The sequence below is a fragment of the Pocillopora damicornis genome, chromosome 9 (genome assembly GCF_964200805.1).
Source record: "Pocillopora damicornis chromosome 9, jaPocDami1.2, whole genome shotgun sequence".
Classification (NCBI taxonomy): Eukaryota; Metazoa; Cnidaria; class Anthozoa; order Scleractinia; family Pocilloporidae; genus Pocillopora; species Pocillopora damicornis.
In genome coordinates, this window is record NC_142678.1 from 17,005,287 (window position 1) to 17,031,299 (window position 26,013).

At 40.1% G+C, this 26,013-nt stretch overlaps 1 protein-coding gene and 1 long non-coding RNA gene across 3 annotated transcripts in view; one reads left to right on the forward strand and one right to left on the reverse strand.

The window, feature by feature from the left end:
* The window catches only part of LOC113686858 (receptor-type tyrosine-protein phosphatase S), a 32,928-nt gene that overhangs the window by 2,069 nt on the left and 4,846 nt on the right, over positions 1 to 26,013 (reverse strand). Inside the window, exons 5-37 of one of the 2 annotated variants that reach the window (XM_089181293.1) lie at positions 24,922 to 25,028; positions 24,027 to 24,195; positions 23,101 to 23,391; positions 22,192 to 22,488; positions 20,862 to 21,152; positions 19,772 to 20,065; positions 18,848 to 19,138; positions 17,967 to 18,260; positions 17,168 to 17,356; positions 16,634 to 16,726; positions 15,942 to 16,048; positions 14,698 to 14,875; positions 13,823 to 14,116; positions 12,703 to 12,993; positions 11,976 to 12,081; positions 11,182 to 11,545; positions 10,621 to 10,663; positions 9,846 to 9,963; positions 8,190 to 8,356; positions 7,435 to 7,523; positions 7,012 to 7,099; positions 6,816 to 6,892; positions 6,444 to 6,480; positions 5,184 to 5,281; positions 4,949 to 5,074; positions 4,496 to 4,647; positions 4,190 to 4,325; positions 3,731 to 3,974; positions 3,402 to 3,478; positions 2,245 to 2,379; positions 1,351 to 1,476; positions 1,051 to 1,202; positions 472 to 607 (exon numbers count right to left, since the gene is read on the reverse strand). In XM_089181293.1, the coding sequence (XP_089037419.1) occupies positions 472 to 607; positions 1,051 to 1,202; positions 1,351 to 1,476; positions 2,245 to 2,379; positions 3,402 to 3,478; positions 3,731 to 3,974; positions 4,190 to 4,325; positions 4,496 to 4,647; positions 4,949 to 5,074; positions 5,184 to 5,281; positions 6,444 to 6,480; positions 6,816 to 6,892; positions 7,012 to 7,099; positions 7,435 to 7,523; positions 8,190 to 8,356; positions 9,846 to 9,963; positions 10,621 to 10,663; positions 11,182 to 11,545; positions 11,976 to 12,081; positions 12,703 to 12,993; positions 13,823 to 14,116; positions 14,698 to 14,875; positions 15,942 to 16,048; positions 16,634 to 16,726; positions 17,168 to 17,356; positions 17,967 to 18,260; positions 18,848 to 19,138; positions 19,772 to 20,065; positions 20,862 to 21,152; positions 22,192 to 22,488; positions 23,101 to 23,391; positions 24,027 to 24,195; positions 24,922 to 25,028 (5,657 nt within the window). The remainder of the gene's footprint in view (positions 1 to 471; positions 608 to 1,050; positions 1,203 to 1,350; positions 1,477 to 2,244; positions 2,380 to 3,401; positions 3,479 to 3,730; positions 3,975 to 4,189; positions 4,326 to 4,495; positions 4,648 to 4,948; positions 5,075 to 5,183; positions 5,282 to 6,443; positions 6,481 to 6,815; positions 6,893 to 7,011; positions 7,100 to 7,434; positions 7,524 to 8,189; positions 8,357 to 9,845; positions 9,964 to 10,620; positions 10,664 to 11,181; positions 11,546 to 11,975; positions 12,082 to 12,702; positions 12,994 to 13,822; positions 14,117 to 14,697; positions 14,876 to 15,941; positions 16,049 to 16,633; positions 16,727 to 17,167; positions 17,357 to 17,966; positions 18,261 to 18,847; positions 19,139 to 19,771; positions 20,066 to 20,861; positions 21,153 to 22,191; positions 22,489 to 23,100; positions 23,392 to 24,026; positions 24,196 to 24,921; positions 25,029 to 26,013) is intronic. The other variant, XM_027204536.2, reaches the window with a different exon arrangement.
* Positions 7,688 to 10,441, forward strand: LOC149040419 (uncharacterized). Its single transcript, XR_016179500.1, has 3 exons — positions 7,688 to 7,828; positions 8,835 to 8,894; positions 9,773 to 10,441. It is a non-coding gene; the product is annotated as an uncharacterized LOC149040419 (long non-coding RNA).

Here is a 26,013-nt window from a genome sequence, read left to right on the forward strand (position 1 = left end):
ATTCTTCACCTGACGGTGACCAATTTACATTATCAGTTTAGTTGGTAAAACAAAATCATTTCGTTCTGCACAGCTTTCCACAGGAGCGACTATATACAAGGAAAAGGAAGTAGATAAATCTAATCGCCCCAACCTCTCCGAAAAAAAGAGGGAAAAAGAGAAAACACAATAAACAATCAAAAAAGAAGAAGAGAGGACCAGATCAATACCTAGCGTGCGCGATTTTATCAGAAAAAAAGAATGGTTTGCTAGGTAACAATAGAAACAAGATAGCGTAAAAAAAAAATATTTAAAAGATGTACAAGTCAAGATGTAAATTTACGGCGTGCAATCGTTGTTAAAGGCTTGTACTTGACATGGAGCAAAAAACAGGACAAGAACATTTTTGGGAGATCGAGTTGTGCGTATTTTGTTACATAAAGTAGCTCTTAAGTTCTTTCGCAGTTATTGTAATAGATCTTTACGTCTTACCGTAGTCTGCACCATGGCAGGTCTCTGGAGCCTCATAGCTTGAACCGTTTGGAACACGTCAATCACTCCTTCAGCCTTGAGGCGCTCTATCATGATGCTGATCCCACAGAACACGCCCGTACGGCCGACACCACCACTGATGACATAAGTGAGGTGAGCAAGTTTCATCTTAGGAGTTTGCAACTTAGTGTTCCCTTCCGGGAAGGGAGAGTGATGGGACTGTCCATTAGAGCCTATACGGGGAAGCTTTCCTAAAAGGGTAGCGAGTTCATACCTTAACGACCTATCAGCGGTTTGTGATTTAAATGCTGCTGACTAAGCCTGGGATTCAGGGTAGGGGGAATCAAGATGGCAATTCTTGCATTTCGTAACTTTGCTTTTTATTTCTTAGATTTCAAACTCTGAGAACAATTTTTTGGAAATTGAACACTTAAAATTGGACATGAAGCCATCTAGTCGACTTTGTGTCACACTTCAAGACAAGACTAAAATATCGCAGCTTTCTGCAGCATAAACATCAAAGCTAGTTGGCATATAAGTAAACAGTTTTCTGTAGCCCTTATTCTGCTTCATTCTTACCTGCAGTGTATCACGATGGCTGTATTTCCACTCTGTTGCTGCCATTTCTGTACTTGACCGATCAGATCCACTATTCCCACTCCAGAGTCCGGGAGTCCAGTGTCCGGCCAGTCTGTGTACTGGAACTGACACACAGTGTGCGAGTTCTTCTCCTGTAAGATAGAGATCGAGATGGTTCTAAATACTGAAACAAATCAACCTGACAAATCAACCGCCTTCCCCCCTCCCCCCCCCCCCCAAAACCAACCCTTAACATAAATCAACTAAGACAAAAAAATCAATTTTTTGGAACTTCTATACCTCCGTATGTGTGAGTTTAAACTTCCTGGTAATATAATCAGCAAACGAGTTTTCCTCTATTAACTCCACAAGAATGACGCCGTACAACCGAGATCCCTCTGAAGGCCAGTAATGGTGACATTTCACCTGACAGAAAAAAGCAACAGAAAGCATAATTCAACTCCTTTTTCGCATTAATTCAAAACCTGGCAAGCTAACTGACTAATTGACTCACCGACTGCCTGACTGACTGCTAGCAGATGACCTCTGGACGAGCGAACGTACCGACGGACTGAATATGAACTAGCAGGTTGGCGGGCTGACGGGGTGACCGGAAAAGCTGACTGATTTGACTGATCTGACTGATCTGAACCATTGCCCGACTGACCTCACTGATTGACAGACTTGATTGACTATGTGACTGATGAACGGACTCACGAACTGACTAACCGACCGAATACATGACTGACTGCTAAATGGGTGAAAAACGGAATGGCATCTCTGACTGTCTGACTAACTCACTTTAATGACTGACTCAAGAATGACAGGCTGATGATTTATTTGCAGTGCAAGTCCTCTTAAACTGCTTAATTCCCTATGCCTCTATGACGAATTAAGTCTTTTCTGAGCGCAGTTTCCAATTCGGTTTTCAAATCACATGCGGGTGGAGAATTTATATGGTGATCATAGTAAATAAAATTGAAACTTGCGCTCAGCGCACATTGGTGGGACTCTCGCTAGCGCCCGTTTGTTCGCTTCAGTCGAGCTTACTTTAAATAAAACGAGGGAGTAATAAATATGGCTCACAGACGCTATTGAACGGCGCTATGTACGGGCTTCGACTAATACAATTTTCCCCATTGTTGACTTAACCTTTCTTCCTTGGAAGTTACCACTCACACTTTTAGCTCTTACCTTTCCTGCCTCTTCCTCTCTAGTTAGCATCACAATAGCTGCAGATTCCTGTTCCCATATCAGGCGCCAGAAATCTTCAAACGTATCTGGGACTGGGGCTTGAGTTGCCACGTACGCTCTTGGTTGGCAGTAACCCTAATGATGCAGCAATGAAACGAACTTTTGTCATGAAACGAGGAAAAAACGAAGGGAACGTTCCAGACGCTAGTTTTTCCCAAACAACCTGAATGAATGTGGTGCTTTGAAATTCGCTTTTTGCAGAGCTTCTTTTATTTGAGAACACAATTACCGGTTTTGATTGTTCGTCGACAAACAAACAGACTTACAACATGAAAAAGCAACAAGCGGATATTTTAGGGTAAAGAGACACAAAGTGACTCACTTGTAACTTACTTAAGGCGTTAAAAGCCTTTGGAACAACTAAACCGAGCGACACTAGATAATGGTAGTCCTGAAAACCTATGGCAGGGATTTCAATAAATGTTTCCATAAGTGGCTGTCGGTGGTGTAATAGGCGGCTTGGCCCGGTAAAGGGGTCCCCCGGTAAGAGGCGAAACCCCAACACAAGAGCCTGCTCGCAGGCTAAACAGACGGTAGTTAACCCTTTAACCCCTTAGAGTGACCAGCATCTAATTTCTCCTTGCAATATCAACCCCAAATCACTCTTTAAGGTCATGAGAATAAAGGAAATGATCACCAACTAGAGAAGTTCTGGATTATGAAACAAATTCTCCTCGTCAGCACCTTAAGGATTGTATAGGAAACAGTATGGAGAATATGCATACTGATGTTAAGGCGGAAAGGGTTCAAAGGTCTTAAGGCGCAGTAAACTGCTGGTAACTGGCCTTTATTGAAAACTCTGCTATGGGTAAAGCGACGAGACCATCAGTGAATAAGCTGAAATAAAATTATATCATATGTCTTCACATCTCTTGAGCTAATTAATACCTTATGATATCACCCCTAGTAAAAGTTGCTCCACTAAAAAATTCTCGCCTGAACTCGACACTTGCCGGGCGCGATTTAATCCATTCGATAAAAAGGTCCCAGAAAATAACGAATATGCCAGTGTCTTAAAACGAATCAAACCATAACAATAAGCGAAGTTTGATATCTGTCCACAAATTATCAAACTAACTTATCATTAGATTACTTACATCAATGTAATTCGCGTTTATGTAGTCAGAGCCCATTTCTCCCGGCCTCATTTTCAAATGTACTCGAGTGCTTTCGACTGAAAAAGACGACACTCATATAGTCAGTTCTAAAAACATACACAAGTGGAACTGAAAAAAGCGCTTGAAAAATGTGCATCAGGGCAGGCAAGTCTTAAACACCTTTTGAAACCACCAAACGCTTCAGAACAGTTTGTTGTAAACGTTCACACGGCCCACACTCAGTTATCGGTTCCGATGACACTTGGTTTCTATGGAAAAGTTTATGAACAAAACTAATTTTGGCAGATATTGACAAGGAGGTTACTCACAAGGAAGAATATTTGCGTAGCGATTCTTTGAAGCATTGCAATTCAGACTGGCGCTCTTGAATGCGATTGGGTGGTTTTCTTCTTTAGCCAGCCGGCAAAACTCGTTTTCCAGGTAGGTGTAACCGGTTTCTTGATCGACCTGTCGAAGTTCCCGTATGCGAGTACCAAGGTCTTTGGCCTCGACTTCAGTTACTCCGCAGGTAATGGCTTCTAGGAGGGCATCGTGAATAAACACGTACTGCGCCTAAAAGGAGAGAAATAGCAACAGAGAATTCGACCAAACTATGTACATTTTGCAGGCTAAGATGTTTTGAATACAGATATCAAACTCGTGCGAAGTAACGTAAGAGAAGGTGTTTAGGCTTAATAAGTAAAATCAAGTATAACTTCATTTTCCAGTTCTACTGGTGACTCAAATAAAAAAAAGAGAAAAAAAGTCTTAAGGTGGATCACACTTACCTCAGTTTGCACCATGAAGTTCCTCTGAAACCTCATCTGACGGACAAAACCAAACACGTCAATGCTATCCTCTTGGCTTATTCTCTGTAACATCACATCCAAGGTAATAAATGTTCCTGTACGACCAACACCCGCACTGTAAGAGTAAAACAAAAGGGAAATTGATCAAGGCCACGTACTCATAGCTTAAGAATAGAACCTTTATCTTTCTGTCTCGTCTTACAGTACAAATATACATGATTAAATTGCTAATTCAAAAGCGAACACCTCCCGAGAAAATGTTTGAGCTTTTCGGTAACACGTTACCTGCAATGCACTACCATGGGTCCAACAGACTCACGATTACTGACGTAAGCGTGACGCACCAAAGAGAGTAGCGGGGTGGGGTGAGACGGTACACCGTGGTCAGGCCAAGCTGTAAAATGGAACTGTTTCACTTCACGTTCGTCTTCGGGAAACTGGACAGAAGAAAAATTTTAAATTATAAGGATATTATTTTATCACAAGAAGCTATAATGTGCCCATGAAACTACAATGATCTATCACCCATTAAACTCTTCATTCCACAATCTTAATATCTAATATTCAAATATTCTCTTTAAAGTTCACAACGCCAGTTGTAAATAAATTATATGAATCTGGTGTTATGTTAAGAAAGAACCCCCTCTCTCAATGGCAAGTGTACTTTTTCTCGTGTGTTTCCTGGAAAATTTGCTTAACGAGTTAAAACTGATAGTTATCAGAAAAATGTCATCTTACCAGTTTATGAGACATCACCATTTTTCTCACAGTGTAGTGGGACATGTTAAGAGTTTCTTTCAAAGTCACTTGAACTTGACCGTACTTTCTTGTACCACGTTCAGGCCAGTACTGGTCACACTTCCGCTAAATAATAAAAACACAGCATTGCGTGATACAACAAATAGACAGATATCATTGAGGCACAGAGTGTTATGTTGTTATCGTTCTCATTTCTGCTGTTATCTTTACTCACCCTTCCCCTCTCCTCTAATTTTGTCAGCATGATGATGACTGAACACATTTGTTCCCACATCATGCGCCAGAAATCATCGAACGTTTCCATAAGCGGACCTAGAGCAAAAATGTTAAAAAAGTGTACAGTATGTTAACTCTTTAACTCCCAGATCAAATTTGAAATTCTCCTTACAGCCAACCTTACAATTGTTATAATGTTACTTCAGAGAATTTAGTATTGGATTAACTAATTATCACCAAATTTATATTTATTTTATTCTCATTACTCATCTGGTTGATATTGTATTAATATTGTATTAATATTGTAAGATAAGATAAGCAACCTGTGGTTAACTAACCTAGTCAAAACAGTTAGAGGAAAAATGCAACAACAAAACGTAAACATAATCATAACACCAACAAAAATAAACATGAATGAAAGTGATCTTCGCAGTGATGTGCACTACATAAGCAGTAGTGAAAATAAGGCCTGAAAAAAATTCAGGCCTGTACGGGATTTGAACCCATGACCTCTGCGATACCGGTGCAGCGCTCTACCAACTGAGCTAACAAGCCAACTGGGAGCTGGTCATGATGGTGGTTCTAAATAAACCCGTGAAGTGATGAATAGACGGTTAAGAATATATGAAGATCATATATTCGAACTGCGGATAAAGACATGAATGAAAGTGATCTTCGCAGTGATGTGCACTACTTAGGCAGTAGTGAAAATAAGGCCTGAAAAAAAAAAAAAAAAAATTCAGGCCTGTACGGGATTTGAACCCTTATTTAGGCCTTATTTTCACTACTGTCTAAGTAGTGCACATCACTGCGAAGATCACTTTCATTCATGTCTTTATCCGCAGTTCAAATATATGATCTTCATATATTCTTAACCGTCTATTCATCACTTCACGGGTTTATTTAGAACCACCATCATGACCAGCTTCCAGTTGGCTTGTTAACTCAGTTGGTAGAGCGCTGCACCGGTATCGCAGAGGTCATGGGTTCAAATCCCGTACAGGCCTGAATTTTTTTTTTTTTTTTCAGGCCTTATTTTCACTACTGCCTAAGTAGTGCACATCACTGCGAAGATCACTTTCATTCATGTCTTTATCCGCAGTTCAAATATATGATCTTCATATATTCTTAACCGTCTAAAAATAAACAAACAAATGTCCTTTTCCTTATTATTGCTGCACCACTTTTTCTTCTGGCTATCTTCAGTGCAGATCTTCTTTATTATCATTTTTTAATATTTATGTTAATATTAACATACCTTGGGCCGCAATGTAAGCTCGCTGTCGGTTGTAGCCCTGACAATAAATGAAAAAAAAAACAACAACAAACAAATAAGAAATAATATATTTTACCCACAGACGAAATAACTAATTACCTCCCCAGTTGAGAGAATATTTATTTCCAGCACTTCACCACAATAGCCAGCGTTTCTTGTTTTGTTTTGTTTTTTTTTAACTCGAGAAGCCAGCCTTGAAAAAGGTTTGGCGTTATTTGGGGGTCAACCTGATGATCTAGAAGTGTTTATTCCAAATTGCAGCCCTGCCATTACTTGACATGACTTTCCTCACACTACTTTGTTATAAAACGCTCTTAATGATGTAAAGCTTACAAAGAAATAATGGAAACTTACATCGATGAAACTTGCGTTAATATAGTCAGACCCCGCCACACCATCAATCGGGTTCAGGAGCACTCTAGTGTGATCGTCTGCATAGAAAAAACTTAAATTGTCACCTTTTCTCTCTTTTGTAAACAAGAACAATAAATTATGACTAAGGAAGAAAGGAATAACAGGAAAGGAATTAATATCTTTAAAAAAAACCTACATGCTACAATGTTAGCGTATCTGTTTTTGAACTTGTTTGTAGGATTCAAAAAGTGCTGAAAGGAGAACTCCTCTTCCGGTTGAACGAGCTGTAGAAGAAGAGTTAGAACAGTTAGGGTCACTACTTATTACGGGGGGGGGAAGGTGGGGAAATGGGGGACTGGAGGAAGGCTGGGTCTGTACTATTCTTATGATCCCCTTCATTGGCACTTATAATCTGTTGGCGATGACTGATCCCGCCGCTCTGTTCCTTCCTGAAAATCAAATGACCCCCCCCCCCCGCCAAAAAAAATAATAATTTGCCCCCTCCCCCAAAGGCGACAAAAAGTGACTGGTACCTAAGAAGAGTCAAAACAGCAAATGGTAATCGCTTGCCGGAAGAAAACGCAAAACAGAGACAAAGTATGAAACGAACTACTTGTACCAAATATTCCTCAGAGAAGCCATGATCACCATCCATGTGCATTCGCTCCACGTGTCTTTCAAAGTCATCAATTGGAACAGGATGACGCCCTTGTAAATAACAGAAAGGCTGGTTTACGTAAGGTCTTCGGCATTTGAACTATGATAGGCTGTATTACGCAAATAGCGTAAAAAAAGTTAAGGAAAATATCACGTGGACTTAATGTACGGCGCTCAGAAAAGGGCCGGTGTTCATAAACAAAAGTAAGATCAAAGTTTAAAATCAGTCGCACATAATTTCTGACGCACAGCAGGTACGTGGATATAATAAAAACATTTAAGTGGTGACTGTAAAATTGCCCATACGCGGTTAAAGGAGCGAGAACTGAAAGATCAGGCATCACTGATTCATCTCGGTAAGCACGCTGAATTTCTTGGTGAGAACAGTATATCGGGCTGCACTCTCCGCTACATAATTGGGTGGAAATCAACTATGAGAACAGAAGACAAATTCGTCCCGCGATCCGAGCCAGCCTGGTTGCCAAACTCACACTTGTATTCCCTAAAAAATCATGTTACTTAGAAAAAAAACACTTAAAATGGGTACTGTTTTGGAATTAACAAAACGTGGAGCAAAGGGAATCGCACGATATTTAAGCACAACAAAGCGAGACAACAATTCAAATGGAAAAATGAAAATGAGAAAAAAGAAAAAAAAAACGTTTGCAAAATCGTGACGATAACCGATCACGAAGAGTGACTAGCAAATAATCTTACTTGCTCTGCTCGCTGCAAGTTCGTCCAATCTGTTTAGGGATTCTGTGCTTCCCATTAAGCGTTTCTGAAGCGAACGTCGTTTACGGCTCTTTCTCATTCTCATCGGATGCCCGTTGGTGAAATCATCTCTGTCATCCAAAGATCCGCCCGATTTGAAACGTTTCTTCCTAATAAAAAAAGTTTAAAAAAATCATTCAAGACATGTCTTCACTTGATTATAGACACATACGATTAATTTTTAACGTAGCAGGTGTCATATTATCAGAAACCGAAGATTAAACAGATCAGAAGGCAATTACCCACATGTGGAGTATGCAACTTATGACCAATTATTACTCTTTGCCTGCAATCACAACAAAGTCAAGCAAAAAAAGAGCAAAAGTTTATGAATGTGGGTTATGTATAGCAATTTGAGTGCACTCCAACGTAAATGTCCATTCTGGTAGAATTTCTTTCGTTTGCTTAATGCCTCGCTTGCTCTTCGTTCGTTTTTCGCTTATAAAATCCAGCGTGCAAATACTTGAATACCTCCTAAGCTTAAAGAGACGTGTTCCTCTAAACGACAAGGATTATATTTCTTTTGAATGTCTATAAACTACATGATGAATAAATATATCAAAGATAGCATTGCGTTACTTCTTACAGCTCAATATTGAGAAAGAGCAGCTTCCACTTGGAACCTAGACGGAAACTCCCAGTAAATAGGTTTGTTAAATTTCAGCTTTAATAAAAAATGATAGAGGTAGCTTACCATTGTTTTAAAAGGTTGATCATACTTTTAAATTCTTGTCAAAGGATTATAGTCGAAAATATTCGCTATTGCTTCGTCTTTTTTTTCTTGAGCGAGTCCTTAACCTGTTTCATTTTCCTTCCTTGACAGTACTCTCATTTCCGTTTCGACAGAGAGAATTGTATTCAAACATCAACCACAAACCCTTATTTCAGTTTCAATTGATTAATTTGAATTCGTTTATCAAATCAGCCTTTTAGATCAGGTTAGATATTGCGAAAATCAATGACACAGGCTCAATTGACTGTGGATCGTACTCAACGACTACAGAAGTGCCATACCAACTACAATAGGCAACACAGGGGTGTATACTCAATATTGACATCCTTCATGATTCCACTGATTATTGTAGCAGTAAGAGAAAAAATTTAAATCACTTCTTCAGTAATTTGTGTTATTCTTATGCAAGAGGGGGGGGGGGGGAAAGGACCGGTCATTAGTTACGCCCGAGGGGGGGAGGGAAGGGAAGGTGGAATTTGGTTGTGTCACAGTGATATTTACCGGAACACCCCTGTAGTATTCTATATACAACAGCTTTGAGTTATCGTTCTTCAAAGTGAATAGATTTGAAAACAACCGCCTTGTTGCTCGCATGAACGGTGAATATTTCAATAACGCCAATGTCACTGCGTTTTTTCGCGGATACATAGGCTCGTATCAAGCGCATGTCTAAGAATGCATTCAAAGATTTCTGCCGCTGATGATGTAAATGTGGATGTTAGCAATTTTATCAGTTTGACAGAGTAGACAGAAATTTTTTTTTTTTTGGGGGGGGGGGGGGGGGGCTTTTTAGTAGAACACGTTACTCAGAAAGTTACTGGACGTGGTGCGGAGTGAGCCTGGGGAAAAGTGATGTAATGACTCACCAGATAAAGTAGGCCGCTGCCAACACAACTGGGACAATAAGGAGAACGAAAACAATTCCTACAATGAGACCAGTGTTTGATGAGGATGGCGGTGCCTCACTTGGACTCCTCGCCGCAGCTGAAAAAAGATATACGACATTCAAAAACTAGACAGATCAGAGGCCAGAAAAACTTGGTGAAAATGCATACCACGCTTTTTGCCACACAGACATCTTTGCTACCAAGGACATAACGACCCTTTGGGCCCGTCAGATCGGCAGCAAAATAACGACAATCAACTTACATTTTTCCAGTTCACCGACACACTCCCGAAATACCAGCCTTGTTAAAGTCAATTACATCAAGGGGCGATTGTGAGGTAGATGAGTTGATTTCTTGTTCTTCTTGATTTCTGGTTGGTCTTTTTTTTTTTTTTTCCGGTTATTTGGTTTTTTCATTTTTTATTTTTGTCTGTTTGTTTGATTAATTTTTTAATCACTTTCTACACCAAGGTGTTTCGTTTAGCCAAAATCAGAGCATGAAGACAAATCAAACGATTCTCGTTTTGGCAATTATTAAAAGGCTTTAGCGACCTTTTAACCGCTGATAAACTTAAAACGTAACCGCTGTTCACGTTGATTGTTGTCACATATTGCGCACTACTCATGGCAATTTGCGTGACTCCGAAGCACTGAAATTGATGGAAAGTACCATCCAAACAACAGCTCGTCGTCTAAAAGAAAAAATTGGGTGATCTGAGCCTTTTACGGAAAATACTGCTTTCTATGAAACATACCTGTTGCGACTGGATCCATCCATTCACTTGAAGTAAAAACGTCCTGCAAACGATAAAAGTGTCGGTTGGAGACCTGTTATTGTTTCAGTTCAAAACCATGATCCCTTCCAAATCTTTAATTTGATCCAATACACTTAGTCAATTGACGACTTTGCCTTTGAGAAGCCCTCACAGCTGTGTCAGTCTCTGAATGACTGGGGTTAGTTTCTAAAGAAACTGTAGTGCTACGTCGGTGGGAGAGTATAACAAGGTAATTTGGTATTTTCAACTGAGTTGATAACGTAAATTGGCCACCGTAAAGAGTTTGAAAGCTGACATTTCGAGCGTTCACCCTTCGTCAGAGCGAAGGGCTAACGCTCCAACGAAAGGCTCTGATGAAGGGCTAACGCTCGAAACGTCAGCTTTAAAACTTTCTACGGTGGCCAATTTATGTTATTAACTCAGTTGATAATACTAAATCACTCCGTGTTAGTCTCTGATTGGATGTTGCTCAATTGACATTTCGAGACTAAACACAGCAGTCGATTGTCACCGACTGCAGTTCATGATGGCTTAACTAACCTTATTAACGTAGGCGCGCTGAAACACAGCATAAAATGTGTTTTCTTCCAGAGGACCATTGTAAAATTCATCGATGCTGTCGTCGATTTCTCTTCTTCGTCTTCTTTTCCTCTTTTTTTTGCTAACAATATCGTCCGGTATCCTGGAGTATCGCTTTCCATCTCCTACTTTAAAGTTCTTGAAGGAATCAAATTTATCTGCGGGAAACTCTACCGCAACGTAAGGTACCAGCTTAGGTTTCATTTCTCTAGCTTCTTCGTAAGTGTATAATTCTTCTTCTCTGTAATCTTTAGGCTCGTTATCCGCCGGCACAGGCCGGTCTCTGTTGTTTGTTGCAAACTCTCGCACGATCACACGGTAATATCTAAAATTAAGAGAGAGGACGTCGTAAACACATTTCGGTAAAGTATCGGCTACGTTATGGGAACAACCACTGCATAACACCCAAGATATAAAGTGGGAGATCTAGGGGGGGAGGCTCAGGAAGGAAGGAGGGGGGGAAGGTGAAAACCCCCTTCCCATCAGACCCGTTTGTGATTTTTACCATATGTCTGAAACGAAAATTCTCGCAACGAAAGCAGTGATACTTAAACGACAAGTAACATCATTTGTGAGACTAAATGATTAGTTAACTCCTGTGGGAGATCTAGGAGGGGAGGCTCAGGAAGGAGGGAGGGGGGGGAAGGTGAAAACCCCATATTAACACCATCATCCCGAAATAAAACCATCTTGAGTGACAAACAAACAAACAGAATGAGGCAGCGGAGTAAACAAACATGAAAGTAAAGCCTTACTGAACAACACCCAGTTTATTTGATGCCTTTGTTAGCTTCACTGTGAAAGAGGTGCCATCAATCTCTTCTTCATCCGGAGGCGGAAGCGTTCCCAGCGGAGGAGGAGCTAAAATAAAAATGCAATGTAGTCTGGTCAAATTATACAGGCCTACAACACAGCGGTAAAGCGTACGGCATGCGCAAAGAGATTAATTTTGGCCGACCATGCGCCAGTTTCCCGCGCAAAATTTTCAAAGAAAATTATATGAAACGACCGCTGTCGCGCACAATAAGTGAAAAAGTTTTAAATGTTCTCAGAAATTTGTGCAAGGAAAAAAGAAGGGGAAAGGAAAGCTTAGGATTATTCGAACAAAAAGGTCATTTGAGACAGCATTACCCCATTACCGTTAAATAGTGTAATGTAATGGTATAATAAAAATCTTCTTTGAGGCATTGCGACGATGTTTCTTTTACAATTGTCCATCATTGGTCAAACTTATAACAGAATTTGGCTTCGCCAAAAAAGTTTACAACCACACACGTTGTAGTTTTCATCACGTTGTTTGGAAATTTCAAGCTATAAAAGTCGGCTCAAAAGCCAATCAAAATACAGCATTAAAGCGGAGCCCCATAACTAGGAAATTTGGTGAGCCATCAAGGCAAGGGAATTTTATTGTGATGTCATGTGCGTACGTCCATCGGTACGTCCGTCCGTGCAAGGTGCTTTATTACAAAGAGTCCTTTTTACCTGCCGGATCTGTTCTACTTTCGATTGCTAAAGAGTAATCCCCAAGCCCGCCAGATGATTGGCAAGCCACCTGTATTCCATAGCAGCGAAAAGGCTGCAGGTCTTGGATGGTATGCGTTGAATCTGGCGTTGTGTCTTCAATAGTCTTTAAATGCGAGCTGTTGCACATGAAGTACCTGATTTTATAGCCCACAATAAAACCGTTCGGTTGTAGCGGTGGATTCCAAGATAACGTGAAGGAAGTGGAGGTTTTGCTCTCAATCTTTACTTTCCGTGGTGGGCCTTCAGGCCCTAGGAAAAAGAGATTTCTCAGTAATTCTGTCACTCATCAGGTTTGGCGGTCGATCGGTCAAATGAGTTTTATCGCAGCGCAAGTCGAGTTCCGGTCATGAAACGATTAAATCTTCATGGGGGGGGGGGGGGAGGTTGGGGAGGGGGAGGTAGTTTACTTTCATTTTCGGTTTTTTGCTTTTAATTTCAAGACAGACAAGAACTGAAATAATTGGCTGTTTCACTGCTCGCTGCACGAAAACGTGTTCCACAGTTTAACACCATTCTCTTCTATTTTAACGCTTATGTCCCACGCATTTTTCCTTACAAATAATTTCATGGAAACTTTCATCCAAGGTTTTTGAAACACCTTAAAGTTTTGATTAAAGACATTTCAATTTGAAAAGCAGAAAACGTTGAGGACGCTTCTCAGCAATTCTCTCTCACCGTATATGTGTTTAGTAACATAACCTTGCGCGTCCGAGAGAAGCAGATTAAAGCTGCCTAACTGGTTGTGGTAAATATACAAATTGTTAAAACATCTTCCTAAAATAACTTGATTAGAAAGCAAAGCTCAGCGAGTAATATCAGAAGTTAAGGTTTATATCCTTCGACAAACACAATAAAATTTAAATTCCTGATCGCGTTGAAGTGAAAACAGGTTGCTTGAATACTGATATTTTAAATCAAAATTACCACTGGAACAATGTCACTTGACAATACCAATAACGTTCTAGCGATATTAAAAAAAGCTGACTCGTAATTCGATATAACTCCAGTCAAACAAACAAATACACTGACAAACAATCATTCAAAACGAAAAAAAATAGTAGACAAGGACAATTCTTACGTGTAGCTTTGGTTCCCACGTTCCTCTTAGTAGACAGCCCTGTCAGGTTCTTTCTTAAGTTGTACGGTTGAACAGAAAACGTGTAATTCGTGAACGGCTTAAGATAAGGAACCAGCTTTGAGGGGGGTTCTCCTGGTAAGACCAACGTCGTAACGTGAGAGAAATCACCTGACAATTCCCAGTAAGACAAGTAGTAGCCAATGTTCCCATTCGGCCTCTCAGGAGCCTTCCAAGACACTTCAACGGAATTGAATTGAATCTTTGGAAATGATAGTCCCCTGACTTCAGATGGCGCTATTACGTCAAAGAGAACGATAAAAAGAAACAAGTTTATCTTGAAGACCGGGTAATCTAGTATTATCAACTGAGTTGATAACGTAAATTGGCCACCGTTAAGAGTGTTAAGGCTGACGTTTCGTGTGTTAGCCTTTCGTCAAAGCGAATGACGAAGAGAAATGTAAGCCTTAAAACTCTTAACGGTGGCCAATCTACGTTATCAACTCAGTTGATAATACTAAATTGCCTTGTTATATTCTCCCATCGACGTAGCGCCACAGTTTCTCTGGACACTTACCCCCTTTATTCATTTACCCTAAACACGTCCAAAGACATTTAATTGGAATCTGAGTCTTAAAAATTCCTTTCTTTAATATTTGAAGGGCTCAGAGTTTCATATAGCTGAGTTCAATACACCGAATGCAAATATAAAGGAGTACTCTATCTACCCGAGTTGAGCTGCACGAAAGTATAGCAGATTGAAAGCGTAGAAATCTATCCATCTTTCTCTGGGTTGTCATGGAAGAAAATCCATCATACTATCCCCACACAATTGGCCTGGAAGTCCTCTCCCCCTCCACCAACTTCCCGAGACTCACCTGCCTCGTCAGTCATAACCTGGACATCAGTTTTCTCTCCTCCACCAGCGGCCGTGAAGGCCTGGACTGTGACATTATATGAGGTGTAAGGCTGAAGCTTGACCAGCGTAAAGTTTGTACCGAGAGCAATATTTTCTGTTGAATATTGACTACTGTCTGATGCCGCGCGATTGAAAACCTAGAGTAACAAAAAGCAAAGGAGTGAAAACTGCAGAACTTTAGGTGATCTTCTGTGGAAAAATGCGAAACTGAATTTTTTTTATTTATTTACGAATATACTCTATGATTTATTTTCTTACCTTTCCCTAGATTCCAAAATAACAAATAGTGGATTAAGACTCCTAACAGAATACTACTGCTACAACAAATTTCGTTCGCACTTGCGTAAAAATACAAAGGAGTAAATGTAACTTAATTGAATTCTCTCCAGATGGAAATTTTTTAGCCAAAGAGAAAAGTTGAAACAAATATTTGCAAAAGCATCAACTGGTTGGAAATAACAATTAGTAGTCGGCAGACCAATCAGCTTTTTACAGAACTCAGCCTTGATATTAACCTCAGGCAACCGAGAACAAATCCTTTGAGAAGCAGAAGGGGGGGAGGGGGGGGGCATGAACCCAACACCGTTGGATAACGCTTTTCGCGTGCGCTGGTTGGCTTGTTAGAAAGTGATTAGCAAGTATTGTTTACCTCCGAGCAGCCGATGAGACAAAATCGCGCGTCAAGAGTTTAATTTTCGACCATTTATCGTCATATTGACAGAAATGAACCAATTTTTTTGGTATCCGTCTGGTATATAAATACCTCCCCGCTTCACAGCTTGCCTAATATCTACTATTATTATATACTCAACAAAATGTCGCGTTTCTGATTGGTCAATGATGAATGCATAAATAGGTTATAGAGTGCAATAGAGGTTATAGAGTGCAATACGGAGAAGTTGCCATGGAAACACCGGGGAAGCGCCAAATTTGAACACCAAATTATAAAAAAATGGCCGAGAATATAATAAATAAAAAATCGTATGAACCTGCTCGTGCATTTCGTGATTTATGGTCACTCGTGATGTTTTGAAAGTTCTCAAATTGCACTCGCCTACGGCTCGTGCAATTTCGAGAACTTTCAAAACATCACTCGTGCCCATAAATCACGAAATGCACTCGCGTTCATACGATTTCCTATACTTATTCGCCTCCACTTGGGAGAAGTATAATTAATTATTGCCTCAAGCTATTCTTAGTTACCTTGTAGCTTTTCAAGATTCCATTCACTCTCGCCGGCCTCTTCCACGTGACGTATATTGTATTTTCGCTGGTGTTCCAAGCACGTAAACTAAGAGGTTTCGAAGGAACTGGCGAGGAAAAAAAATAATGATCAGCCGGTAAATGATATAAAATGCCCCTTAATCATAATATCTATTTTCAAATTCAATACAATCACAAGGAATAATTTCATTCAAGCAGTCCATATCCAAAACCAAAATATTTGCATTAATCAATAGCCCAAAAAAGTGGTCGCCGAACGACCTAAGTAGAACATAAGGCAGGTATACCTGATCAGTGGACAGCACAGGGAAACTTATGAGTCTAACAGCCCATTCACACCAAAGCTTTAACATGTTTTAAAGCTGTTTTGTTAAACACGCTTTTGATATTTTGTCTTCACGGAAGCAACTTAAAGTGATGTTTGTCGACTTCAAATTTAGCACGATGGAAATACAAGTTGATGTCACTTGAACCTTTTGCAAAATTCAGTTTAACTAAACATGTCTTGCTGGTGTGAATGGGGTATAAGTCGCTATTGCTTTCGATTTGCCCTTGAGTTGGCTAAAATGGTGGGGCAGGGTTTCACAGCGTGCAAGAGCAGAACCGTACAAAGTCTACATTGTCCTAAACATCCAGATGAAACCAATTGAAACTGTCAATTTCATTTGTACCTCCTTCGCTCGTCCTGTAGGTATTGGTGGCAGCCGGCCCGAATCCAACAGATGTTTGGGCCTCCAAGGATATATTGTATAGAGAATAAGCCTCTGTGAAAACAAAGACGACATTAATTGAACTACACAGCAATAAATTCCAAGCCATGTATAATCTTAACACAAAAGCGAACATCGATACCCCACTAAAAAAACTCATTAATAAAATTAGTTACAGAATCCTCGCTTTGTTCTGTACGTGTATTGGGGGTGAGATAAAAGACGAGGTGAGAGGGGAGGGTAAGGAGCTAAATGTACACGACCAATGACGACAAGAAGAAACGTTGGTAGAAAAACGTCATTTGTGGGTGACGCATATTAAGTTCGAAATCACAAAATTTTTGCAATATTGGTTGTTGGAGATAGCCAGGCTTTAAGACATGTTCAACGAACATACACTTGTTACTAATTAATCCATAAGCCGCTTTGTCTCTCCTATGTTACGGTAGACTATCCTAAAGGCTATGCGGAGACTAAAAAATGAATCTCACTTACTCAGGTTTTTGATCTCGTACCGGCTTTCAGCAGCACTTAAATTTTCGCAACTATAATTTCGCTCTTCTACGTATCGCCAGCACAACCGAAAAGCTATGAGTATACCATTCTTTTCTATTGGTGGTTTCCAAGTTAACGCCAAGGTGTAGGTGTTACTGGTCACATTATCTATAACTGGTTCGCCAGGCACTGCAACGACAAAGAGGCCATTCAGAGTAAACAAGGATAGTCTTCCAACTCCTACACAAGATAGTTGTTTGGAACTGCGTTGCTATATGCAGTTACAAAGTTCTGTCTCCGGTGACATATAGAATACTTTTTGATTTTTTTTAACCTGTCCTGTTAAGTCTCAGTAGACCACAAAAGGCATAGAAAGCGGAAAAGAAGACGATTTCGGCTTTCACACAACGACAGAGATTTATCTATGTAAGTAATTGTAAATTTCGAGGCCAGTGTAATTGCAAGTAATTGAGCATTTCGAGGCCAGAGTCTCCTGGTATCGTGCTTGCTGCACCAAAGCAATTTAATAAAATAAAAACATAACTAGGAAGACCGCACGACACAAGGCATCTGAACCTGCGATCTCTTCCCACTCGAACAACTTCGTTACACTTGGAAGAAACAGTTCCCAGCAACCACGCATAATTGGCCAGCCGGTCCAAAATGGCGTGCAAACTCCACGCATCGCCACCGGCATCCGCGGAACGGATCCAAAAAAACCCGCGGGAACGCGAGACTGCCTCTAACATAAAATTTTTAGTGTTCTGATAGCCACGTTAAAGAAAAACAACACACTCACAGTCCTCAAGAGTCGTATTCTTTGTATCATTTACACTTGGCGGACCCGCACCAATGTCATTCACGGCTTGGACAGTAACGTAATACTCGGTGAACTTTCTCAAATGTGGAATAAGCTTCTGTGTGGTGTTGTCAGTGGTGTTGATAGATGACTCCTCGCCAAGAGACGTGTATCTTATGATATAATAGGTAATGACTCCATTTCGTTCCAGTTCAGTTGGAGGGTTCCACTTCACGAGTAATGATGTTGATGATTCGGCGAAGACAGCGACATTAAGAGGAGGGCCAGAGGGCGCTTGAAACAGGACAAAAACAAAATACAACTACATTTCGGTACTTGTTAGGAATAAAGTTGGTGGTAACCTAGCATGCTTGTCTAAAGGAACGAGTTGCATCCCAATCAGCAGAAGCGGATCCAGAGGAAGAGTCCACTCTAGTCACGCAACGCTTTCACTTTCAGAGCGCGTTGCATGATAGGACTACGTTCGCTTCAAATTCGACAAGTAGATTTTGGTGATGATTTCGATCACTACTTCTCTTTCAAATAAACCTAGAAAAAGATCTGCACTACAAAATCACCCTTTCATTTCACATTCCTTAAACGGCTAAAAGGCAGACTGCAAAAGTTTGAACGGCGTAGCAGAGGGAGCCGGAAAGAGAAACTACAGGGAGGGGCTGCCTCCCCCCTTCCCCCTCCCCACCAAAATTAATATACTGTAAAGGAAAACGTACTCTTAATCAGAGACTTTACCCCAATAGCTCATAGGAACTTCCATCACCAGCACCCTCGATTAAAACTTTGCTCCTCGTACCCATATTTAGGAACGCTGATTCAAATTTCTTTATCATCAAAAAAAGCCTTCACAGATTTAACCTAAGTACCTGCAGGATGAGTGGTCTCTGTGGCATTCGTCCCCGCACTACTCCAGGAATACCTTATATTGTACGCCTGTACCATGAAGGTGTATGGCACATACTCATGGAGCCCGCCCACGACATATTCCATTAGAGGCCCTTCGTAGGCCACAAGCTTGGTACCAGCTCCCTCGCAAGTCTGCCAGTAGTACAACCTGTAGAAGATTTCGCCGTTTGGGTGCAGTGGTTTCTCCCAAGTCACTTTTATGGCAGTGGAGTTCACTGTTTTTGCGCTAACTTTTGCAGGAGGCGAAGGTCCTGCGAAAAATCAAATCGTAGAGTTGCTTACAACTTCGAATTTGCCGCTACGGAGGGTAAGATATACACGTTAAAAAAAATTTTAGTGGTGTACAGTATGTGTTCTGGCCTTAAAGTAAGATGGAAATGTTTCGACTTTGGTGAACGCCTTGTTACAGTGAATTAGTTTTCACTGGGCAATTTTCGATAAAGTGCCGAAAGTAATCGGAATGGCCTTAACTTTGCCTTACTTTATCCTGTGATTGGTCAAGAAAACTCACGCCACCGTCTCCACCAATCAGATACAAAACTTGAGTCAACTCGTCGGTCGCGTTTTCCTGCGCTTTAAACCGTTTGTCATTTTTAAGTCTGACTTCTCAATGGCCTCGTGCCATATATTTCTTTGTTCTGACCTTCGGTTTTGGTCTTATTACACCCAATAAGGACGAAGTGCGCTCGATTGCTCTGATCAATCACTTGCTCATGTCTTTCATTTCTTCCCCTGTTCTTTGATTAGTTCGTACGTAAGCTTGCGTAGATAAACATAACATTGGTTAGTTATGGTGCGAGATACACCTTTAGTTTTAGAACAAAAGCTACTCTGAAAACAGAATCTCAGAGAGAGTTCATATAGTATCGGTTTCCTCAACTTACTGTCTTCTGAAGTCGTGTTTGAAACTTCTTCACTCTCTGGCCCGACACCAATAACATTCACTGCTCTAACTGCAAACCAGTACCTCGTGAAACTGGTGAGGTTTTTTACTTGTATAGTGGTTTGATTATCAGCTGTAGCGAGCTTGTTTGGTTGGCCTGATTGAGTTGTATAGTTCACATCATATCGGAGAATGAATCCATTCTGTTCCTCGAGAAGGGGCGGGCCCCACGTGACTTGTATAGACGTCGATGAAAGTGTCCAGGCTTGGACGTTTTGCGGGGGGCCTGAAGGTTCTGAGATTAAATCAAAGTTTCAAACGAATGAGATCACATTTCAGTGTACATTTCGCAGAATTCAAAGTATACATATTTAATTAATTTTCAGTTGTGCTGAATTTGATAAACAGCTCATCGGAGATCGTCAGTCTCCGAGTAGCAGACAGAAAGAAACAGAGGACGAGACAGACATACAGGAAGGCAGACAGGCAAAAAAAAAAAAAAAACCAGTTGCTGCAGCATGGCCGCGAAGGTGTCGGATGGAACTGCCCACTGAAGTTTTCACTAACAGAGAAAAAATCTCTTCTAAGCCTAGGAAAACGACGAATATAAACAGAATAACTGAGCCACGTGGTAAACGAAGAACTAGCTGTCAGACCAACCCACCAAGAGACTTACACTGGAACCAAGTTGACACACCGACTTTCTAACTGTATTTCTGTTTACTTTCCTGGCTCACTGACTATCCTACAAACATTCTAGTCCCAGACTACGAAACTCCCGTGGAAAACTAACAAGCGCAAGTGGATTGTGGAAACTTGCAAGGAAACTTAGGTTCCAGTTTTACACCAGGATGGCTAGAAGTGATAACGAGCAAATAAACACCACACACCTTTTAAGGATCAATGTCAGTATCTGAGCAACTTCTCACCGACCCCTCCCCTAACTCAACTTAAACCCTACCTTGTTAGCAGCTGACAGTTGTTGGATAGGAGAGGGGTGGGTGCTCTGACACTGATACTGACAATGATCCCCTATTTACGTATTATATGTTTAAAACGAACCAATGTTCTTAAGGAAAATAATTGCTTACCCGAAGGACGAGTACTTTCCACGGCCACAACTGGTTTGCTTTCCCACTTGTTCTTAATATTGAACGATACAACTGTGAATGCGTACTTGACATACTCTTGTAAGCCAGTCACTAAATACGTAGTGTCATTGCCTTCGTACACCAGGCGGTTTTCCTCTTCCTTCTCTCCACTGAGACGAACACGAAGCTTGTAATTTATTTTTCCATTTGGATTCAAAGCTTTGACCCAAGAAACTCTGATTGCTGTTGAGTTCACGCTCTTTGCTGTAATATTTCTTGGAGGTGATGGTTCTAAAATTGATTTAGTTGCATCGAAATAAGTACCAAGCCAATACAAACAGATCAAGAAGTCAATTGAACAAGGGCTAAGACACGGATTGAGAATTTTCCCCCTTGAATTTCCGAATTGTTCGTTTGAAATCATTGTCAATATTTCCCATCATTCTTTACATGTATGCTCCTTAAGTGCGTGTATTTGCGTGCGAGCGTGCGTGGGTGTGTGTTCTTTTATTACCGTATTGGTGTTCTCCGCTCTCGTTCCATAATTGAAATTTGTGGTTTTCAAAATTAGTTTCGCTAAAGGTTCTGGTATCAAATGAAACGAAGGTCAAGAATCTTTCGACAGTACAATACATAGATGTGTATCTAATAAACTCCAAATCACCCCCAAATTGATTTGAACTCGATTTCAACCTCTTTTACAGATATGAGAGATACTGATGACCCAAATTCATCCAATATTAACACCTTCATGACACAATTACTCACGATTGAACACACTAAGGTTATTTTCGCTATTATTCATATACTGAAATGCGTCATTACATTGTAACAATATTCAATGGCACTTGGCAATGTTGCTCGAATTTGTTTCGAGTGAGTAATATTCGACTTCCTTTTTATACTAACCACCTAGAAGTGACCAGCATCTAATTTCTCCATATAGTGTCACCGCTAAGTCAACCACTGAGGTCATGATTTATAGGAAATAATCGCAAACGAAAGAAACTCTTGATTGTTATACACACTCTCCTTGTGGAACCATTACAAACGTATGTATGATGTCATGGGCTCGACAAAACAGGACAATCGGTTCCTCTTTTTCAAGTTTCTTTATGCCATATTCTTTATCTCGATGCCCGATCACCGATACTTAATTATCGATGTTCTTCCTTGAATCTTGGTTAATCGATACTTAAATCATTCAAGAGTCGAGTGGAGTGTCCAGCCTTGAGTAACAGAAAGACACGATTCGAAAATTTACTCGAACTTTCACATTAGGTCATAAAAATTACATTTTAATACATTATAGTCAATAATAAAACGTTACCTGCTTCCAGAGTTGTGGTTGAAGAAAGATTAGTAAAAGGACCAACCCCTGCTTCTGTGACCGCCTGCACTTTGAACCAATAAACTGTATAAGGTTGTAAGACACTGAACGCAAATCTCGTTGCGTTACCCATTGTGCTTACATTCCTTGATTCTCCGAGAAATATGCTTGTTATTTGAATGTTATAACTAGTAATTTTCCCGTTTTGCTCCTCTTCTGTTGGAGGAAGCCATGAAAGAATGATGGACGATGAAGACTTGGTTACAGCCTGCAGGTCACGTGGGGGACCCGAAGGAGCTGAAAACAAAAAGCATATTACGATATTTAATAATTATCCTAGAGTTAAAGAGGGATCTGATTCCTACTATTGCTTGGTTTATCAATTCATAAGGTATGTCAAGAGCCAATGAGGACTCAGCGTAAACACTCGACTAGACTGGGGTGCAGGATAACGAGAGTACATGTAACTGAATTCTATCATTTTAATTTTGGCCTATGACTGGTGGAGAGAACTAAAGTAAGGTAAATCCAAAGTGTTTCAGTCCAAAATTACTTCGTTTTCAAAAAACTGTAATTGGTACTGTACTGGTAAACGCCACCTTACATAATATAACGTTTGTTGGTGCACCATGCTAATACCAATGATGGTTTTAACAATGAGAGAAATGATAACGATGATGATGATGATAACAATAATACCTTATGACAATAATAATGATTACATTTACAACTGTATAGTGTTAATGATAATGTAATCTAAAAAATGTGTGGCAATTAAGGATTGATTGATTCACCGATTCAGACATTCAACTAAAAACTGCTCTATTCCAAAAAGTAAAAAACAACAACAACAACGACAAACGATCTAAACAAAACAATATGTCAACAGATTTTCTCGATTTTACTTACCTGCCTGGTCTGTAGTTTCCTCAGTAAATACCTCTGAGCTTGACAAACTGTATTTCACATTGTATGCAGTCACACGGAAAGTGTATCGTGTGTATGGCTTCAGATCAAAGACTATAAACTGTGTATTATTCCCATCATACAACAACTTTGCCACCGCACTGGGCTCTCCTGTCCTCTCACATGAAAGCCTATATTTTATTTTTCCATTTAGCTTCTTTGGCTCTTTCCAAGAAACACGAATTGCCGTTGCGTTCAAAGTCTTGGTAGTAAGATTCTGTGGTGCTGAAGGCACTGGAAGAATAACATATGAGGAAGTATAAAAATATGAAGTATGAAAGGATATAAATTATGAGGAAGATCATCATTAATTCTATTTAAAAATCATAATAATATTTTGTTCCCAAGTAATCCATGACAAATAAACAAATAAATAGGTTAGTGACTGTAATAAAGGATTTCCATATGGCACCTACTTAGTATCAAAGCTTTTAAATATCAGTGTACCAAGCTAAACTCTAAACACTTTGCAAAAACAATGAATTTGATTGGTCTGTCACAATCATTCTATTAAATTAGTAATTCAACAAAGAAGATACAATTGTTTTCCAACCCATTGAAAAGTGTTCAAAGTACACTGTGACTTTGATGTGCACCAAGGATGTACAAAGAGGTGTTGATGATGAATAAAAAATCCCACAAAATGTTCCTGCATTTTGTAATTTATTGTCAACTGTCATTGATGTTTTGTAAATGTTCTAAAATGCACAATCCTATGACTTGTGCAATTATGAAAACTTTCAAAATATCACTTGATCTTGTAAGTACTATGTAACTAAATGCACTTCCATGCATATGATTTTCTATACATTTTACACCCTCATGGTACAAACTCCTCCTCGGTTCCTGTTTCTGTAATCCATACTCACCCCCTTCATCTGTTTGTTCCTCGACAGTGACGCGCTTTCCTTCTCCTTTTCTTGTGAATGCACTGACATTGATGACATAAAGTGTAAAGGGATTCAGAGGAGACAGGATAACACTTTTTTTCAGGCCAAATTTCTGAATGAATGTTATTCCTGAGGAATCCCATTTCACCTTTAAGAAAACAAAAGTCATAGATGAGGAAAGAAGGTAAATGTCACTCTGTCACTGGATAAAGAAAGATGGTATTCATTCATCAAAAGAGTGAGACAAAGCAAAAAATCAGGAGCCAGTTGCTTTAAGGCCAATTAGCACTAACCTAAGGTTAAATTTCAATGCCGATTTCTTTATTCCTTTGCTCAAAAGCCTTTTTCAAATAATTTCTCTCTTCTTTTAAGAGTATTCAATCATCAAATTCTAGACAAAAAGAATTGAACTGAATTTTCTTTTAAAAATTTCAGATCTGTAATCAGATTTCACACTAACCCTGGGTTATCTTAACCCAGCTTAGAACAATGTGGCCCCAAAGCTTCTAACCCCACACAATAGAATCTTGGGTTATCAAAAAGCTTGGGCCAAAATTATTATCAATCTAACCTATACTAGCTCAGAACCACCTGGAAAAGATTATTGTATGTCTAAATGAAGTCATCTCCATCTCTACTGTTTTATCAAAGTGCAAGTGGTGCACATTTTCCTATATTTCTTTGTACCCATAATGACACACTGTACAAGTGAAGAGGCTGAAAATTGCCATTGCTTCCCAGCTGTTGAAATGGTTCAAACCCTTTGACTTCAAAAGTTGGAAGGTGTTACCCCTTTGCCCCACCTCCAAGAGTGAACATTTATATTTACATGTAAGCTGTAGTTAATGATTTATAGCATTAAATCCAGCCACACCTGATAATACAAAAGCACACCATTCTTATCTGCTGGTTCACTCCAATTCAGATATATTGCACTGGAATTCAGAGCCCTTGCTACAACATGGCGAGGTTGACTTGGAACTAAACAATGACAAACAGATCCTCAATAATTTTCAAATAAATAGAACAAAATTTGACCACACATCACTAGTACAACAATATTTACACTTACAATTTGTGTATTTACAAAGATGCAATCATAAAAAGTGCATCCTTACCATCTTCATCAGTTCGCACAATGACCTTGTCACTGAAAGGCCCTGGGACAATGGTAACAGCTCGTACTTGTCAGCTAAGCCCAAAAAAATGCTGGGGGATAAGCTTACAGTGCGTTGGCATTCCATCTGGGATCCCATCTCATCTCACCCCTCAGGAGTATAAATGGGTACCACCATTTTGTCAGCTAAGCCCAAAAAGATGCTGGGGGATAAGCTTACAGTGCATTGGCATTCCATCTGGGATCCCATCTCATCTCACCCCTCAGGAGTATAAATGGGTACCACCATATTGTCAGCTAAGCCCAAAAAAATGCTGGGGGATAAGTGTACAGTGCATTGGCATTCCATCTGGGATCCCATCTCATCTCACCACCCAGGAGTATAAATGGGTACCACCATATTGTCAGCTAAGCCCAAAAAATTGCTGGGGGATAAGTGTACAGTGCATTGGCATTCCATCTGGGATCCCATCTCATCTCACCACCAAGGAGTATAAATGGGTACCACCATATTGTCAGCTAAGCCCAAAAAATTGCTGGGGGATAAGTGTACAGTGCATTGGCATTCCATCTGGGATCCCATCTCATCTCACCACCAAGGAGTATAAATGGGTACCACCATATTGTCAGCTAAGCCCAAAAAATTGCTGGGGGATAAGCTTACAGTGCATTGGCATTCCATCTGGGATCCCATCTCATCTCACCACCCAGGAGTATAAATGGGTACCACCATATTATTGTCAGCTAAGCCCAAAAAAATGCTGGGGGATAAGTGTACAGTGCATTGGCATTCCATCTGGGATCCCATCTCATCTCACCACCAAGGAGTATAAATGGGTACCACCATAT